General features: G+C 42.3%; 1 protein-coding gene across 1 annotated transcript in view; it reads right to left on the bottom strand.

Moving 5' to 3' along the window:
- LOC138947509 (methionine--tRNA ligase, cytoplasmic-like) overlaps positions 1-20,000 on the bottom strand; it is a 96,594-nt gene that overhangs the window by 34,024 nt on the left and 42,570 nt on the right. Inside the window, exons 18-19 of the mRNA XM_070318995.1 lie at positions 5,805-5,936; positions 5,110-5,214 (exon numbers count right to left, since the gene is read on the bottom strand). Of these exons, the coding sequence (XP_070175096.1) occupies positions 5,110-5,214; positions 5,805-5,936 (237 nt within the window). The remainder of the gene's footprint in view (positions 1-5,109; positions 5,215-5,804; positions 5,937-20,000) is intronic.

Raw genomic sequence — 20,000 nt, 5'->3', positions numbered from 1 at the left:
CATGCTGTTTCTCTTTCGAAACTTGTAAAGCACTACTTCTATTTTGCAGCTGATACTGGTAAAATGTTAATACACTATGATTGTATTGAAACATTATTGTACATAAAGCACTGAAACATTTTCAAACATAATGTGGTTAACTTCTATTTCAACTCAATGGGCGAGGGCGGGATGGAAAAAAAACATTTTAGCATTTCTTGTTCTGTTACAGTGTTAAGAGAAAGATAAATTCAATTCAATTTAATTCAATTCAATTTAATACAACTCTCTCTCCCTCATTCTCATTCTCATAAATCAGACTCAAACCATCCGTTGTCAGGGTCGTGAATGCTAGCTACTGACTGGATTGGAAATACTCTTATGTCGCCTAGCGCCATATGTAACTGATGAAACCATTCATAGCACAGCGCAGAGCTATCGGTTTTTGGACGTCCCCATTTCACTGCTGTACACCAAACATCGTCCCAAAATACCTGTGTCTGTGTGTCACCGACTTAGTTGCTCTGCAGAGTGTGTGTGTGTAATACATGTACTGCCTTGCTCTGCTGAGTTTGTGTGTTATACCGCTTTGCTCTGCTGAGTGTGTGTGTTTGTGTTAATTACGGTCTGTCTGTATATTCTTTTGTCTGTCCGTCTGTCACTCAAGGGTAAACCGGCACGATTAGCTTAGTGGTAAGGCGTCCGCCCCGTGATCGGGAGGTCGTGGGTTTGAACCTCGGCCGGTGTCACGATTTCATCTTTTGCCTGTGTACATATTTCCCCCTCGATATTTACTCGAGACCGAAATGTTGTTTCCTGGTAAAATTAAGAAGAGAAATTATTTATGGACGAAAAGCATGTCAGTTTCTTGCATGTGAAAAAAATTGGTTGTGAAATTAAATAGATTTCACTCCCAAAATCGAATTCTTCGAAAACGTGTACCGAGTGGTTACGTCCCTTGAGTAAGAAGGGAAACATTTTAGGATGAATCAAATTTCTAAGTTAAATAAAATAATTGGTTGGACAAATTTGGCCCCATGAATGTAAGGTACACAAGGTCGCTCATCAGTACTATCGAAGGGTGTTTTTTTTGTTCAGTGTAGAGTTTATACTAGATCAACGAGGCCGAAAATCGAAATATCAACACGGCGAAAGATGAAAACGTCACACCGGGTCATACCTAAGACTTTAAAATTGGAAATCTAGTGGCTGATCCACATCCCATTTTGGTGCAATCCCATTTTGCCGCCGTCCCATTTTTTTCCCCATCCCATTTTCGCGACATTTCACAAACCAAGCGTCATTTTATAAAATTTATAATTTTGGATGATTAATGAGATGAGGATGATTATAATGATGATGCTATGGATTTCCAATTTGGATTGAGACTACGTGACAGGGCATTTTACTAACATGTCATAACAATAGCGCGACATCCCATTTTGACACCATATCCCATTTGGCCGCCATGCCGTTTCACCGTATTCCATTTATCCCCCATCCCATTGTCGCGACATTTCACAAGCCAAGCGTCATTTTACTACCGTGTCATAACAATAGCACGTCATCCCATTTTGACACCATCCCATTTGGCCGCCATCACATTTTTTATTTATTCTTCTTGCCAAGCCTCACTATACTACTATACTGCGTTATTCAACTAGGAAGACATTCCGTTTACGCCAAATTCCATTTTTGCCACAATCCAAAATGTCGCGAAATAGAGATGGCGGCAAAATGGGATGACGGCAAAACGGCATGGCGACAAAATGGAATGTGGCGCTAGTGGTTTGACACGGTGGTAAAATGACACATGGCCTATAAAATGTCGCAAAAATGGGATGGGGGCAAAATGGGATAACGGCGAAACGGGATTGCGCCAAAATGGGAAGTGGAGCTAATGGTACATGACATGGTGGTAAAATGACACTTGGCCTGTAAAATGTCGCAAAAATGGGATGGGGGCGAAATGGGCTAACGGCCAAACGGGATTGCGCCAAAATGGGATGTGGGGCTATTGGTACATGATATGGTGGTAAAATGACACTAGGCCTGAGAAATGTCGCCAAAATGGGATGGGGGCGAATTGGGATAACGGCGAAACAGGACTAATAGATCCCTTGACTTGGGGTAGTGCGACTCTGTCACTGCTAGCTTTCCACTCGGAGGAAGCGACCGGAATTTCCCAACGATGGGACATCCTAGTAATGAATTTTTTTTTTTTTTTTAATTCTTAAAATTAACAGAGTCGCGCTACCCCAAAAGTCAAGGAATTTCGTGTTTGTCCCTTGACTTTGGAGATGACAAGAAAATATCGGGCGCAAAAACGTGATTTGTAAAATTTTTCACAACATATGTCGCCTAGCGCCATGTATGTGATGAAACCATTCATATAGCTCTGCGGGAGCTCTGCACTTTTGGACGTCCCCATTTCACTGCTGTACAGCAAACATCGTCCCCAAATACCTGTTTGTTTCTAAAAAATCACGCTGGAGGTTGCATTTTATGTAATAACCTCCTGAAATGAGTTTTGACACTTTAGAATGGCATGTAAAATGACACATGGCCTATGAAATGTCGCAAAAATGGGATGGGGGCAAAATGGGATAACGGCCAAACGGGATTGCGCCAAAATGGGAAGTGGAGCTAATGGTACGGGACATGGTGGTAAAATGACACTTGGCCTGTAAAATGTCGCAAAAATGGGATGGGGGCGAAATGGGCTAACGGCCAAACGGGATTGCGCCAAAATGGGACGTGGAGCTAATGGTACATGACATGGTGGTAAAATGACACTTGGCCTGTAAAATGTCGCAAAAATGGGATGGGGGCGAAATGGGTTAACGGCGAAACGGGATTGCGCCAAAATGGGATGTGGAGCTAATGGTACATGATATGGTGGTAAAATGACACTTGGCCTGAGAAATGTCGCCAAAATGGTATGGGGGCGAATTGGGATAACGGCGAAACAGGACTAATAGATCCCTTGACTTGGGGTAGTGCGACTCTGTCACTGCTAGCTTTCCACTCGGAGGAAGCGACCGGAATTTCCCAACGATGGGGCATCCTAGTAATGAATTTTTTTTTTTTTTAATTCTTAAAATTAACAGAGTCGCGCTACCCCAAAAGTCAAGGAATTTCGTGTTTGTCCCTTGACTTTGGAGATGACAAGAAAATATCGGGCGCAAAAACGTGATTTGTAAAATTTTTCACAACATATGTCGCCTAGCGCCATGTATGTGATGAAACCATTCATATAGCTCTGCGGGAGCTCTGCACTTTTGGACGTCCCCATTTCACTGCTGTACAGCAAACATCGTCCCCAAATACCTGTTTGTTTCTAAAAAATCACGCTGGAGGTTGCATTTTATGTAATAACCTCCTGAAATGAGTTTTGACACTTTAGAATGGCATGTAAAATGACACATGGCCTATGAAATGTCGCAAAAATGGGATGGGGGCAAAATGGGATAACGGCCAAACGGGATTGCGCCAAAATGGGAAGTGGAGCTAATGGTACGGGACATGGTGGTAAAATGACACTTGGCCTGTAAAATGTCGCAAAAATGGGATGGGGGCGAAATGGGCTAACGGCCAAACGGGATTGCGCCAAAATGGGACGTGGAGCTAATGGTACATGACATGGTGGTAAAATGACACTTGGCCTGTAAAATGTCGCAAAAATGGGATGGGGGCGAAATGGGTTAACGGCGAAACGGGATTGCGCCAAAATGGGATGTGGAGCTAATGGTACATGATATGGTGGTAAAATGACACTTGGCCTGAGAAATGTCGCCAAAATGGTATGGGGGCGAATTGGGATAACGGCGAAACAGGACTAATAGATCCCTTGACTTGGGGTAGTGCGACTCTGTCACTGCTAGCTTTCCACTCGGAGGAAGCGACCGGAATTTCCCAACGATGGGGCATCCTAGTAATGAATTTTTTTTTTTTTTAATTCTTAAAATTAACAGAGTCGCGCTACCCCAAAAGTCAAGGAATTTCGTGTTTGTCCCTTGACTTTGGAGATGACAAGAAAATATCGGGCGCAAAAACGTGATTTGTAAAATTTTTCACAACATATGTCGCCTAGCGCCATGTATGTGATGAAACCATTCATATAGCTCTGCGGGAGCTCTGCACTTTTGGACGTCCCCATTTCACTGCTGTACAGCAAACATCGTCCCCAAATACCTGTTTGTTTCTAAAAAATCACGCTGGAGGTTGCATTTTATGTAATAACCTCCTGAAATGAGTTTTGACACTTTAGAATGGCATTTAACGCTCATTGAAGTTTTAACAAACTTTCTAACACCTAAAACATTCATAGCACCGATAACGTAATTCTAGCTCTGCACTTTGTGTACACATACGTCCCCATTTCACTGCTGTACAGCAAACATCGTCCCCAAATGTCTGTTTTTCTAAAAATCACGCTGGAGGTTGCATTTTATGTAATAACCTCCTGAAATGAGTTTTCACACTTTAAAATGGCATTTAACGCTCATTGAAGTTTTAAGAAACTTTCTAACACTTAAAACAAAAGAGACCCCAAATGCCTGTGTTTTGAGCAAGATGGCATTTTGATACACAGCCGACCCCAAATGACTGTAAAACCACCTATGTGTGTGTGTGTGTGTGTATGTGTGTGTGTTTGTGTGTCACTGTGTGTGTGTGTGTGTGTGTGTATGTGTGTGTGTGTGTATGTGTGTGTGTGTGTGTATGTGTGTGTGTGTGTGTGTGTGTGTGTGTGTGTGTGTATGTGTGTGTGTGTGTGTGTGTGTGTGGGTGTGTGTGTGTGTGTGTGTGTATGTGTGTGTGTGTGTGTGTGTGTGTGTGTGTGTGTGTGACGGAGTGATTGAGTTTGTGTTACTGTTTGTCGATTTCTTATGTGAGCCTTGAAGGCTTTGCCTCTTGTTTTTTTTAAAGGGTAAAAAAACCGTTCTAGAGTTGGGAGGAAAAAATAGGGTGGGTCAGGGAATTGGAAACAGAACTTTTTTTCTTGGCCCTATCTGTCAAGCAGGAGGAAGAAGAAGAAAGGGACAGAGGGAGAGGAGGGAAGGGGGAGGACAGGCAAGCATGCTGGCACACAGACACAGAGACAGACACAGATGTAAGGCGTCAACTGACTTTTCCTGTGGGGACCCCTTGACGGACACCCACGGCTTGTTGGCCTGCATGAACTGGTTGCCGAGACGCGAGATGGTCAGGATGTTGCGAATACTGTCACGCAGTCTGAAACACACAATAGGTAAAGGTCATTCTATACAGCGCACACAGAAGCAAAGTAGTTTAATAATGAGAACAATTTTGCACTAATGGGGCAAGGAAGTGCTATTAATCTGTGCCATGAAACTGCAACAGTCCATTTTGTCAGGCTTCAAGTTAACATGCAGTCACATATTACTATAATGTGGTCCTACAATAAACCCAACCTCAGTATCAATCTTTCTACACTAATACATGTAGTACCACCCTGGGTTTTTTCTTCTCTTATTAGAAGTATTATACTGAAACTGTATGCTACCCTTTTGCCAATTTGCCCTGCTTCTCTTATGGTAACCACCAGGTCTGGAAATGCTACATGAAGTGGCAAAGCCAGAAGCGTGCAAAAGTTTCATGACCCTGGAACACTTTTAAAAAATAAGCTAATCTACGTAACCTGGTGCATTCTGGGCATAATTTTGAGTGAAAGAAAATTGAAAATTGCATTTAAAAGCGACGGAAAACAGGGTTCCAATGACAGAAATCCGCCTAAAGGCACATGATTTGAAGCCATGAACCATTATATGACTGCAGCGTAACTCTCCCACCAAGGTACCCACCTGCCGTTTTCCATATTTTCGATGTATGTGTCGAGCTCCCTGGTGATGAGAGCCAGCAGCTGTTTGTCACCGTCCTCCAGTGTCATGTCCTGAATCACTCCTCCAAAGCTGTTGGCCAGGAACGATAGCGCTCTGGAAACATATAAAAAGATTGAAACATCCATCTGGGTTTTGTTTCGTAACTGAGGACAGGCACAATACTGAGCAACGAAATGCTGACATGAGCATCAAAAATAAAAAATGCTCAGATGGAAAAGTCTATGATTGTAATGGGAGCTAAAACACAGCTTTACCGGAAATAAAAGTCAAAACATAATTGCCTTCATGTCTCTTTCCTTTATTGATCGTCAATCATAGGTATGCATGGACAATGATGTAAGTACTTGGTGGACACCAACTGCAAGATATTTCTATCAAGTTAAAACTTTTGGAATCTTTGATTTTGTCTAGTGTTTGAGTTACATTTTATCCATAAAATCCAGCCAGACAGCACCTACATTTTGTGTAAATCAATTGAGCAAGAAATAGTTGTTGTGAAGACACCATTACTTACATCATTTGGCAAGTCCATCACTTTTTTACAAGAACAAGATTAGGCAGCATTGTAATGCTGCTGATTTAATTGATCACCTTTCTGGTAGACCATGCAACACAACTGAAAACAAAAGTGAAGGCCTGAAAATAATATGGCAAGTGAATCAGATGTAGCGTAAGTTATGAAGACACCAAGCGTAAGTTATGAAGACACCAAAATTGTGAAGTCTGTTATGCTTGAATTCTAGTACTCTTGAAATCTAGTCTGGTGTGTAAGAGGTTCCTGATACAGTTTGAAATGATCAAATCATACTTGAATATTCAACAATGGCAAATATTCACAGTTACAGGCAAAGTCTGAAAATTATTACGTAAGTTATTTTTGACACCTGAATTGTTGTGTCCAACATTACCAACATCATCAATTATCATCGTTTCACAACTGATTATTTTTCTTATTCGCTTGTTTTCTTTTTCTGTTTTCTGTAGAAGATAACATACGTAAACATGTTTTGATTTACATTGTATCTGCCATCTACCACAATGAACTGAATTGCTGATTGCGTTGGTTCGAGTGACACGAAACGAAAATGGTGTCAGAAATACGAACGTAATCTAAAACAAGCCACACTATTAAAATGCAGGAAAATGTAACTAAAATTTCCCCTTCAGAGCTTTCTTTATACAAACTCGAAGAAACTTTAAAGTCAATCACAAAAATATCAACTTTGGTTCAAGAAAAGGTTAAATTTTCCTGACGTTCGTATTGAAAGACACCAAGAAATGTCGGCAGAGTGGCGAGAATGACGAACGAAATCCACTAAGTTCAGCATCAATTTAAACAAATGCTGGTGATTTTGGATAAAACAGGAACAAAAGTAGTTGCCTGTTGGGTAACTCAGCAAAATCAATTAGGGATCGATGATTCTTGAAGTTCGTCTGTCTGAAAAACTCTTGAGATGTCGTAAGTTTGCGCGTAACGCCAAAGACACGAACAACTTCCAGGTCAAAATACCTCCTCTCAATGCATTGTGGTAAAGGTGAAGGCCATTTATTCGTAATCTGTGGAAATTTCCGCAGTGCATTGAGTCGATTGACATTCGTTCGTGTGCCTGTGTCGACTTCGCGTTAGATTTTGGAAGTGCAAAAACGTAAGTAACGCAGTGACGCAAAACGTCGGATATTGCCTTTCACACATTCTTTCACAACCCTAGGTCTTCTGATTGCTTTTATTTGTGCTAGATTGTGTCATTTTATTCAGTAACTTCCAATTATCAGTGGAAATATCAAGTTGCATGTGAAAGATATGATGATGGTATGGACTTCGATCAGCGTGTGAAGTGAGACACGAAGCATTACTTACAGAATGCAATTTTTTCGTCCACGCTAACGACACATTATACGGTAAAGAAAAAAAATGAGCATATCTAATTGTTAAATACACTTAGTTTGACCAAAATAAATACAAACATGACACTACAAACTGCTTCACTTACCATTGTGCTTTCTCAAACAAGATCACTCATTTTTGTCAGGTTTCAGTGGCCATTTTAAGTTGTATTTTCAATGGAAAATAATCAAAAACAAAATAACCATCAACAGAAAAAATAATCTGTAAAATGATATTAATTCTTTATTCTCTCTTTAATCACAATACAACAACATTAACAACCAGAAGAAAACAGTTCTTTGCAAAAAAAAATCCAGAAAGTGGCTACCATTCATTTTGTACTTTTTGCTCAGTATTGTGCCTGACCTCAACTTCTCCCCAAAGACTTTTAAGTACATGCAAATGTATAGTGCCTTGTTACACCAAGTGTGTCACACACTAAAAAGACTTTGAAAACACACGAGGTAGGATACTGACTATATACGTGTACACCATGTTATATGCATACAGGTTTGCATGATAGATTGTTGGTCCAATGTTTCCTAAAGTTAGAATGATGTGTGTTTGTATACCCGATTGTTTTATTTTTTATTTGTTCCTTACTTTGTTGTTGGTACCAGGAGGTACTATACCTGATTCTTTGTGATGTGGAATGCACCGGCATATTGTAAACTCACCTGTTGATGAAGTTGCCTAGGTTGTTGAGGAGTTCACTGTTGTTCTTCAGCAACAAGTCATCCCAGCTGAAACTTGTGTCCTGTTAAAAAAATATATATTCTGCTTAGTCCACTGCAAGCTGGAACAATACAGTGGAATCCAGCTATAACGAACCTGGGTATAAAGAAATCCCTCTTTTAACAAACTGCCATTGATTTCCCGGCAGACAGCCTTCTATTTCTTACTTGTTACTTTCCGGCTACATCGAACCTTTAAAACTCATTTGCATAACGAACCCCTCTTTTAACAAACACGTTTTCATCGCCTCTAAAAGTCACAAGGCTACAACGAACTGATGTCAATAATTGTCTCCAAAGACAAAAATACACAAGTGCACATCGCGTGATGAGCGAACTCTGAACAAACAGCGGGAGGTGCACAGAACAGCCACCGTGTTTTCACTATTCCAATCAGCTGCTGAGCTATGACTGTGCTGAGCTATGACTGCCACAGAAGCACGTGTTGCTGCCAATACCCTACGTCGCTACTTGCAGGCAAAGTGCAGCGATGTCTGTGACTTGGATATGATCTCCAAATTGGAGTGTACAGTGGAGAAGTGTGCCAGTTCTGAGCAGCGTAACTTATATTTGCAACTTTCACTGTTCATGGCTTTATTTTCGTGTTTGTGCGAGGATTTACGAAGGAGCGGAAGCACTAATCACATGACGTCATCAATACTTGTGCTTTCGAGTAACAAGAGTTACCTCCCTTGCACTGAAATTGTTGCATTGATTTCATTAAAAATCCGGCTCTCAACACAAATATAAGGGTGCATGTAGCATGAATCAGGCTTACTTTTCACAGGCATGTCCAATACTTCACTTTGAAGATAGATTTAGTTAGTCTAGATGGGGTTTTCAGGGGTTTTCGGAGGTTTTTTTGACGGACACAAAGATTGATCAGAATGTACATGTACATGCTTTTACACGACTTTTTAAATTTTACTTCTAAACTTGTGACAGTAAAGTGAACATTTGAACTATGCCTCTCTCTATGGATTATATTATGAAGCTGTTGAAAACATGCAGAGATTGTACTCTCCAAGGAAAGATCGATGGGACGATCATTTGAAGGTGAGTGGGAAAACTTGTCTTGAGGCCATTTAGGGTTGAAAACTCTACAGCGAATTGCTGATATAACAAACTAAAATGTATCTCCCTTGAGATTTGTTGTACCCGGACTTCACTGTAAATCTATTTTTTCTATTATTTTTCCTGGGTACAGGGGAACTCCCCCCCCCCCCCCCCCCCCCCCCACCTCTAAAATCTGGAAAAATTAGGTCTTCAAAGGGTCTAAACAAAAAAAGGTAAATTTACAAACATTATAAACAGAAAAAAATCAAAAAAAATCAAGGTCGTAAAAAAGGAGGAGGGTGTGTGTGTATGTGTGTGTGTGTGGGGGGGGGGGGGTAAATTGAGGGGTCTTAAATGTATCAGTCAATACACCCCTTCGGAGTTTCGAGTGCGCATGCACGGCTAGTCACATTTTTGGCGGCAGGAGGCGCTCCGTTGTACCAAACACACTCGAGATACATTCCGCTTAAATCATGAAACTATCGTGGGACAAAAACCACAGAAATATCAAAGAGATAAGAGCTTACGAGGGAAAACTTGAATGCAATCGGCAATGTACCTCTTCTGAAGACCTCGTGTTTGGTACAATTTGCAATCCCAGCATGCAATGCGCGGACTCTCGCCTGAGACTCCGAAAGGATGTATTGAAAAGCTGTAGACAGACCCATTCCTACATGGCAACAGGTAGGTTGGAGGAAGTCATGGGGGTGATTGATTGAATCAATCAAATGATTGCCATATTTTTCATTTTTTTTATTTTCAATTTCCCAACACAGTAGGCTTCAACTGATGAAATCTGAAGAAAAAAAAAGGTGTGTCCACTATACCTGTGACTCAGGTCTGACGTAGAGCAGGTAGAAGCGGTAAATGTCGGCAGGTATCCCAGTGTCCCTTGCCTGGTCGCCGAACACACCTGACCCGCGACTCTTGGAGAACTTGGTGTCCTCGTAGTTCAGGTATTCTGTGTAAATTAAAACATACAGATAAAATGATCGTTCTGAAAAAAATATTGCACACACAAAAAAAATAACATTATGTACACACGTCCCTGTGCCTTCCACCTATGCACGCAAACAACACAGCACATAAACTCGCACAACATAGAACACAGTTTGAGTTTGACAGATGGACACAAAGACAGAAATTCACACACACACACATTGACAATACACCCCTGACACACAGACACAGGGAAATGCAACACAAAACAACACCCACTCCCTATTGACAACACCCATACATCTAATCCCTCACAGATATAATTCCAAAAGACCTCTTCTAACAGTCAGTATTTATCCATCATTCTCTAAACATTGGCTACAGACTTGCACAGCTTCTGTTTTAAAAACCAAAAGAGCCATACACACACAAAATCAGAACAGACCTGTAGCCACCATGTGATTGACAATAGTGTAGTTGTCTTCTGCTCCAAGCTGACAGGATGGGAAGATGACACTGTGGAAAGGAACGTTGTCTTTGCCCAGAAAGTTGTACAGCTCCACCTGAAAAGACATGCATAAAATGGTTAAAAAAAACAAAACAAAAATAAGTGAAACGACTGACGGGCGCTGTGGCGGGGTGGTAAGACGTCGGCCTCTTAATCGGAAGGTCGAGGGTTCGAATCCCGGCCGCGGCAGCCTGGTGGGTTAAGTGTGGAGATTTTTCCGATCTCCCAGGTCAACTTATGTGCAGACCTGCTAGTGGCTTATATCCCCCTTCGTGTGTACACGCAAGCACAAGACCAAGTGCGCACGGAAAAGATCCTGTAATCCATGTCAGAGTTCGGTGGGTTATAGAAACACGAAAATACCCAGCATGCTTCCTCCGAAAGCGGCGTATGGCTGCCTTAATGGCGGGGTAAAAACGGTCATACACGTAAAATTCCACTCGTGCAAAAAACACGAGTGTACGTGGGAGTTTCAGCCCACGAACGCAGAAGAAGAAGTGAAACGACAAGCACAGAAACGAACAAAATGACATAGAGAAAGAGGGACGAACAGACAGACATATATAATCAGACTGACAAACATAGACTCATAAAAACTGTTAACACAGACACATAGGCAGGCAAACAGACACTACGATGACAGAAGCCGAAGTTCATAATATGAAAATAATGTCTTCCACCAAAAACATATACAGTTTCTGGAAAATAATAAGAAATACAGTCACTAAAACTTTTTGGACGCAGGAGTGACTGAAACACACATTCAATCATATATCGCACACAGAAGTTTTAACACCATACTGACGAAGCAGTGTCAGAAAAAAGACCGGCACGGTTGGCCTAGTGGTAAAGCGTCCGCCCCGTGAACGGAAGGTCGTGGGTTCGTACCCCGGCCGGGTCATACCTAAGACTTTAAAATTGGCAATCTAGTGGCTGCTCCGCCTGGCATTATGGGGTTAGTGCTAGGACTGGTTGGTCCGGTGTCAGAATAATGTGACTGGGTGAGACATGAAGCCTGTGCTGCGACTTCTGTCTTGTGTGTGGCGCACGTTATATGTCAAAGCAGCACCGCCCTGATATGGCCCTTCGTGGTCGGCTGGGCGTTAAGCAAACAAACAAACAAAAAACTTGGATGCATATTACATAATTATGACGAGCTTACCTGAGTAAGTGAAGTCTAATTGTGGTTTTATCGACCACAATGTAGAGAGGAAAGGGATTACGTGAGATAGAACGCGGGAATACGTCACTGTTTAACGACGTGTAAATGGTGCAGAAAAAAGAGAAAGAGAGAGGAAAGGGATAGGGAGGGAAAACGGTTATCAGTATAACTCTGAAGACAACTTAGGGCGAGGCACGTAATCCCTTTCCTCTCTACATTGTGGTCGATAAAACCACAATTAGACTTCACTTACTCAGGTAAGCTCGTCATAATTATGTAATTTTATCTCCCACAATTCCGAGAGGAATGGGTCACGTGAGACTTTAAAGTCTGCAACATTTACACCCTAGCACTGTCGATGAATTGAAATACATATAAACCTACCCCAATTCTTCATGACAGAACAGCCTGTCCAAAACTCCTCCCACTGTCCACTGGTTTCTTGTAAAAAGTTGTGAAGGTGTTAGCCCGACGCCTACCAACAGTCTTCAGAATGGTTGCCAGAGGAATTTTACTTGCAGCTTTACTAGATGCAGCGGAACGAGTTGAATGCGGCGTAAATATTGTCATGTCAATACCCGCTTTTTGTAATCCAATCTTTGTCCATCGACGGATAGTATCTCTCGACACCGCTTTGTGAGGGGCTGTCCAACTGATAAAGAGTCTCGTTTCCGTTCCTCTAAATGCACGAGTTCTTTTGACATATTGTTTCAAATAATGTACAACACAAATTGCCAAATCAGACGGAAAAGCACAAAATACCACTTCATTCTGATGTTTGTTTGGGCCAGAAGTTTTGAGCAAATCCCCAAACCTACATCGTACATCTTCCTTTGTCCAACTCATGTTACGCAAGTCCATCAACCAAATCGCCTGTCCCCTTTGACTAGAGACCAACAAGCACAACAGCACAGTTTTAAGCGTCAATTGCGCCAGCGATAAAAATTTTGCCGGTGACCATTCTTTTTAAAAAATTTAGCACTAGATTAGCGTCCCAGGTCACACAAGTACGGGGCAAAGCTGGCCGTCTGTTGAAAGCTCCTTTCAAAAACTTCTTCACCAGTGGATGACAACCCACTGAACAATTATCCTGAAGGGACAATGCGGAAACAGCGCTTCGTGCCATGTTCAAACTGCTGTATCCTTTGCCTTCTTGGAACAGTTTCGTTAAAAACCTTATCAACTCATGTGGAGAGGCACAAAAGGGATCTCTATCCCGTTCAAGGCAATGCTGAAGCCAGCGTTTGAAATATGACTCGTAGTTACGCTTCGTACCCTCTCTCCAGGCTGACATGATAATGTCTGTTGCTTCATCCTGAATTCCCTGTTTTTGGAGGGCTGTCCGGACAAGGAACATGCTACTAGTTTCATCTTCTTCAGTAGTGGATGGTGCTCCCCTGTTAGTGGATGACTGAGTAAGTTTTCTTTTCGGGGCAACATGACCGGCAGTTCTACTAGTAGACGCAACAGTTTCGTGAACCACACTTGCGTTGTCCATAATGGCACCACCAGCACACACTCCGCCTCTAAGACTTCGATCCTTTGGAGCACTCTTGGAATGAGACTGAAAGGCGGAAAACAGAACGCCTTGAACAATGACCAGTCTAAGGAAAATGCATCAATGGCAAATGCATCTGGGTCAGGTTTCCGTGAAACATACTTTCTTAACTGTGCGTTAACACGAGAAGCAAATAAGTCTACATCACAGAGACCAAACCGATTGATGACTTCTGCAAACACTTGTGTGTCCAAATGCCATTCAATGTTGTGTCTATCTACACGGGATTCTGCATCTGCCTCTATATTTAGGCAACCCGGTAAGTGTGTTGCTGTTACACAATTACTATGTGATAAGCACCACAACCAAATGTCTCTGGCAATGTCGTTGCACAAAACTTTTGTGCTGCCCATGTTATTAATACAAGCAACAGTGGTGCTATTGTCTGTAAGTAACTGAATGTAAGAGTGACATAATCCCCTGCAAAGGGATTTCAAGGCAAAATAAGCTGCTTTAAGTTCCAAACAGTTAATATGTTCAAAAGCTTCTTCCTTGGTCCACATTCCACCTGTGGTGCTACCCTGACACTCCGCCCCCCACCCTATTTTCGAAGCATCTGATTTTACTATTACAGTAGGTATGCCTCTGCTAACAGGGGAAGGATATTGCTTTACATTATCAATCCACCAGAGAAGGTCTGAACGAACTTGTTCTGAAACCACAAGTTCTGCATCAAAGTCACCTTTCCTAACAGCAAGGGCTTCATTTTTTTTTTTTTTTTTTTTCGATCTCTAATCGTTTAAAAAAGAGAGGTGCAACCCAAACACCCGGTTGGGCAGCCACTAAATATCCGATAACTTCAGCCAACTGCCTAATTGTACATTTCTTTCTTCCAGCCAAATCAGCGCACTTAGTACGAATTTTATCAACTGTCCGGGGGTCAGAGAAACTAACATGTTCTGAGAATCAAGCTGAAACCCTAAAAACTCAATGCATTGAGTAGGTGTAAATACTGACTTCACAGGATGCACAGTAAAGCCCAAACGATCCAACAAAGCACATGTATCTAACACTGCTGCCTGGCATTCTTCAAAAGTGTCTCCTTGCAAAAGGGTATCATCAATGTATATCAGAAGGGTATGGCCAGATAAACGTAAGTGGGCCAATACAGGCTTTAGTAGTTTCGTGAAAATGCGGGGAGAATCACGATATCCCTGTGGAAGAGCCAGGAACTCAAAAGTTTTGCCATGAAACTGAAATCTGAAATATTTTCTGAACTTGTGAGCGATGCGTATGGAGAAATATGCATCTTTTAGATCAACTGAGGCAAAAAAGCAATCTTTTTTCATTAATGACACTGCGTTTTTTAATGTATCCATCTTGAAGTGAATCTTTTCAATTGTCTGATTCAAATTTTTTAGGTTTAAAATCACCCTTTGACTACCATCTTTTTTCTGACGCAAGAAAATACTGGATAAAAGTTGATCTGGCCGTTGATCCACTTCTTGAACAATCTGTTTCTCCACTAACTTCGCTACCTCATTAGCCACTAGCTCATCCTCGGAAGAAGAAAATCTTTTTTCTTTCCTGTCTGGAATGTGTTCACCAGTGATCATAAATTCAATTTCAATTCCTGCGACTTGCTGAAGGATCCATCTATCAGAGGTTAACTGTCTCCAACTATTCAAATGATCAGCAACTTTTCCACTATGAAAGTTCTCAGGAGTATTCACAAATTTTGAACTGACCTGTTCCCTAAAAATAGAAACCGCTGGCGCACAAATATCAGATTCTAATCCCGTTTTGTTTTCTTGGAGGGAATCCCGCTCTGTTGGGAGTGGAACTTGGGAGAGAATTTGTGTCCTGTCTGTCCGTTGGAGACACCTCTTCTCTGCTGGTACTGTTGTCTCTGCTGAAACTGTTGTCGAGGTCGCCCTTGGTAGAACTGACGACCTCTGGTGGCGTTTTTTGAAAGGGGCTGTGACAGTGTGGATGATAATTTCCTGTTCTTCACTGCATCGTCGACCCTTTTCGCTAGATCCTCCCCAAACAAAAACTCGTTAGACGTCAGTTTGAAATTTAGCTGCGCATTGCATAAGGCCCTGCAGTCTTGGCTAAGTGTCGGCCTGAGTGCTTCGCGCCGCACTTATGACAGGTCCTTGTGTGAAGCCATAAGAAGTCGAGCCGCATCGGCCAGTTTGCTAAAGTTGTCACGCTCACTCAACTTCCGACTTGCTGGTTTTTCTTTGAGGTCGGACATAAGCTGAGCGATAATTTTCAGCGTACAACCTACTTGTTCCTGAACAAAGGACAGGTTCGAGTCTCTTTTCTTTGCGAACTTGTCTAACAATTTGCCATCTAATTCACGATTGAGAGTCGGCGTTCGAAGCGACGTGACATTTTTGGGCCGCGGATAGTTCTGAAGAGTGTCTCGCACACGTGCCCGATCTGATGGAAGAAGAAGTCCTTCCTCAAAACGATCTGCCAGAGATGGATGAATCCCCTCGCCAACTGTATCCACTACTATGCCTGCGTCAAAATCATTGTCCGAAGCAACATCCGTGTCTTCAGCCGAATCAAACTCATTTTCGAACTGCTCATGAGCAAATCTAACCGAAGCACCGTCTTCTCCATCCGCTTGCGACTCTTGCGCCGAACTGCTTTCGGTTCCATGCGACTCGGTTCCACGCGATGTTGAAGCAACAGGCGTCGCATTAAGCTTACCAACTTTCTCCAAATCAGATAGTCTGCCAGACAAGACAGTCATTGTCTCCAAAATGTTGTCCATTTTCAGAGTAACTTCACAATCACGTGGGCCAGACGAGCTCTTCTCTATTGAAAGAGACTTATCAACTCCCGTCTTTTCTGACGGTATCACTTCAGAAGGTTGTGCTTTCGCCGGTTTCTTGCCGGTTTTCTTCCCGCCAGCAGCACATTCACCACCTCCCGAGTCCGCCATATTCCGAACAAAACCACACGAAAAAGTTATATTGATTCCTGCGGACGAGCAAGCGCACCCGTTACAGTATGAAAACAATTTAAAATCCACTGCAAAGATTTTCAAATCTTCAATGGACTAGTGCCCAGCCTTAGCACAGCGGACCTTCTGTGGCCCATAGTTCGCCTCAGGCGATAGTAATTGCTGTAATCGAGACAGCTGCTGAAAAAACAAAGAGGCTGCTTCAGCAAATCGTGACTGACTATGTCAGCAAATCGTGACTGACTGTGTCAGCAAACGTGTACTTCATTTCCGTAGCCAAAATAATATGTCATCCTACCAAAACAAGTCACAATTCCGACTGACCTTAGGTCACACGTGCAAAAACAAGTAACGATCCCAACTGACCCAAATATAGTAGGTCACACCTGCAAAAACAATGAACGCGCCGACTGACGCCTAACATTTCCATGTGTTAGCTTCGACGAATAAAATTCATACGCGAAACAACAAGTTCCCGGTTCAAAAAACCAACAAACACCGAAAACTCCAAACTATTTCCTTACCTTGCAAGTTGACACAATGATAAACAATCAAAATAGTCAATACACTTCAACTAACCTACAACTAAAACTTGTACAGAGAAAGGTTAGAGGAAAATGAAAGCAAAGCAAGAGAGACAGTGCACCAACACGTCTTCACAGGACGAAAACCATTCGTTCAGTGACGTATTCCCGCGTTCTATCTCACGTGACCCATTCCTCTCGGAATTGTGGGAGATAAAAGATTTATTAATTATTTTTCTCGCTCATGCTGACAATGGTAAAACAGAAATAAAAACAATCTAGGCAGCTACTCACCTGCTTTGGGTTTTTCCACCACTGTTTCCATTGGTCGGTGTAGTTGGCAGTAATGGAGATGTAGCCAATGGGAGCGTCAAACCACACGTAGAACACCTGCACACCCAAATTTATTGTCCATTAGGATTCTTTAACAGCCTCAAGTACGAATTACACAAACATTTTAATCTCATAATTATTTGTATGTCTGTCAACTATAAAGACAACAGACGAATCCCGAAAATAACTGTTGGGTTTGTATGGGTTTGTGAAAGAGTGAATACCCTTGCTTTTAAGGGGACAACAAAAATTGGACGGGCCAATCACTAGCAAGGGGTGTGTCTGAAACACGAGAAAAAGCAAGGGAATTCACTCTTATTTCCAAACATCATCTATTAGGACAATGTGCTTGTGGAGGTTTTGTTGATGAAATCCTTTCAGACAGGCGCAATGGCCTAGTGGATAAGATGCCGGGCTCCCATGCGGAAGGTGTATTTGAATTGGTGGGCTAAGGGTTAAGATTTTTCCGATCTCCCAGGTCAGCTTATGTGCAGACCTGCTAGTGCCTTATCCCCGCACAAAACCAAATGCGCACAGAAAAGATCCTGTAGTTCAGTGCGTTATGGAAACACAAAAATACCCAGCATGCTTCCAACAAAAGCGGCGTACGGCTGCCTAAATGGCAGGGTAAAAACGGTCATACATGTACAAAAACACTCATGCCAAAAAAGTGTAAGTGGTAGTTTCAGTTCATGAACGCAGAAGAAGAAGAAATTCTTTCCCCATCAAACAAACAATGAAAATCCTTCTTACCTTATCCTTGTAACCTTCCAGCGGTACAGGCGTACCCCACTTCAGGTCGCGACTGATGCAGCGCGGTTTGAGGCCGTCGCGTATCCATGAGTTGGTGATCTGCCGAGCGTTCGTCGTCCAGGTGCCTCCCGCATACACCTGGTCCAGGTGAGCTTTCAACTGTGGTTCTAACTGTGATAAAAAAGAAGACAAGACGGTCTTTGTTCAATTAATGCTGCAATAACAATAGGCAGTTTCATCACGAACCGATGCACAATAACAGCCCTGAAAGTCCAAAAAATTCACTAGCCAGAGACAATTTTATTCGCCAAACCAACCATTTGCTTCAGCAACTTTACTCGCATTTGGCGAGTAGATAAATATTTCTACTTGCCAGTTTCATGTTTCTACTTGCCATGGTGAGTAAAATACTCGCCACTTTCAGGGCTGAATAATGTAAAAAACAAACCACATAACAAAACCCAAAATGTAAGTGTTGCTGAAGGTAATCTTTTCTTAAATTCCCTTTAATCTGGAGATGAAGTGAGCCATAAATCCCTAAACCTGGACAAACTTACCCATTTATAACGGGTTCACTTGATGGGGACTATTCTATTTCTACGGAGAATCTAGTACCAACATTTTCTTTTCAATTTGAATTGACATATGCAACAAAGTATCCCCACAAAGCAAAGTTCAACAATTCTGTATTGCTGCAGTTCTTCTGAAAAGCATTTGCCAAATTAACCTTATCTAGGCTTTCATGTTTTAAGGCAAACTGTTGGCAGGATCAATAATGGTTGGCGATGGTGTCTTGTAACAGAGCTTTCACCATGATTCTTTCAGCTCTGTAGAGTTGATTCAAATGAGCTTGTCAATAGATGCAAGGAGATGCATTTTGGGACAAACCTTGTTTGGTGCAAATGAAAAATTGTTAGAAAAAATTGGTCCGTGGCATTGGTTAACACAGGGATGGCCAAATCGTCCGCCCGGTCACCAGGGGCGAGTAAAAAATAAGCCGGGCTAGTAGAATCCGCCCGGCTGGCCAGTGAACATTCTGGTCAAATGCAACACTTTTTGTTGTACTATCGAGTTTCAAAGCCATATAAACACTGCAGCTGCATGAACCGTGGTATGTACCGGGCTAGCACATTTTCTGGCGGGCAAGTCACTCTCTTGAAGTCACTCGCCCAGCTGGCGAGTTAACATTTTGAGATTTGGCCATCCCTGTTAAAATGATTAAAACCTGTCCCAAAAAAACTCTCACCTTTGGTAGATCTAGAAACAGATGCTGGGAGATGCGAGGAGACGGCGATTTCTGACACACTTTGCAGCGCGGTTCTTTGAGCTCCGTGGCGTTGATCAGCTTTCCACAGCTGTCGCACTGATCTCCCCTGGCGTCGTCGTAACCACACAGCGGACACGTGCCCTCCACAAAGCGATCGGCCAGAAACCTTGGAGTAACAGATAGATTTATGTTACAATGCATTCCAAGAGATAATGAGATTTCTGAACACTAGAGGGAGTTTTATGTTCGGTTAAAACTATGAGGGTTTGGGTGATAGTGAGCAGAGGAAAAAGGGATACAAGCAAAAACATACCCCCCTCCCTCTTCAGAGAGAGAGAAAGAGAGAGAGAGAGAGAGGAGGGGAGAGAGAGATAACGAGAGCGAGAGAGAGAATGTATGTGGGGTGAAATGGTGGATCAGCAATGATATACTGTTTATCTTGGAAATCCACAAAATTGATCTTGACTTATTCCTGTAGACTCCCTGTGGAGCATAGGGCCGCACAAAATTGATCTTGC

This window comes from Littorina saxatilis, linkage group LG14, assembly GCF_037325665.1.
Source record: "Littorina saxatilis isolate snail1 linkage group LG14, US_GU_Lsax_2.0, whole genome shotgun sequence".
Taxonomy (NCBI): Eukaryota; Metazoa; Mollusca; class Gastropoda; order Littorinimorpha; family Littorinidae; genus Littorina; species Littorina saxatilis.
Note: the sequence above shows the minus strand (reverse complement) of the source record. Positions and strands in the feature narration are given on the sequence as shown.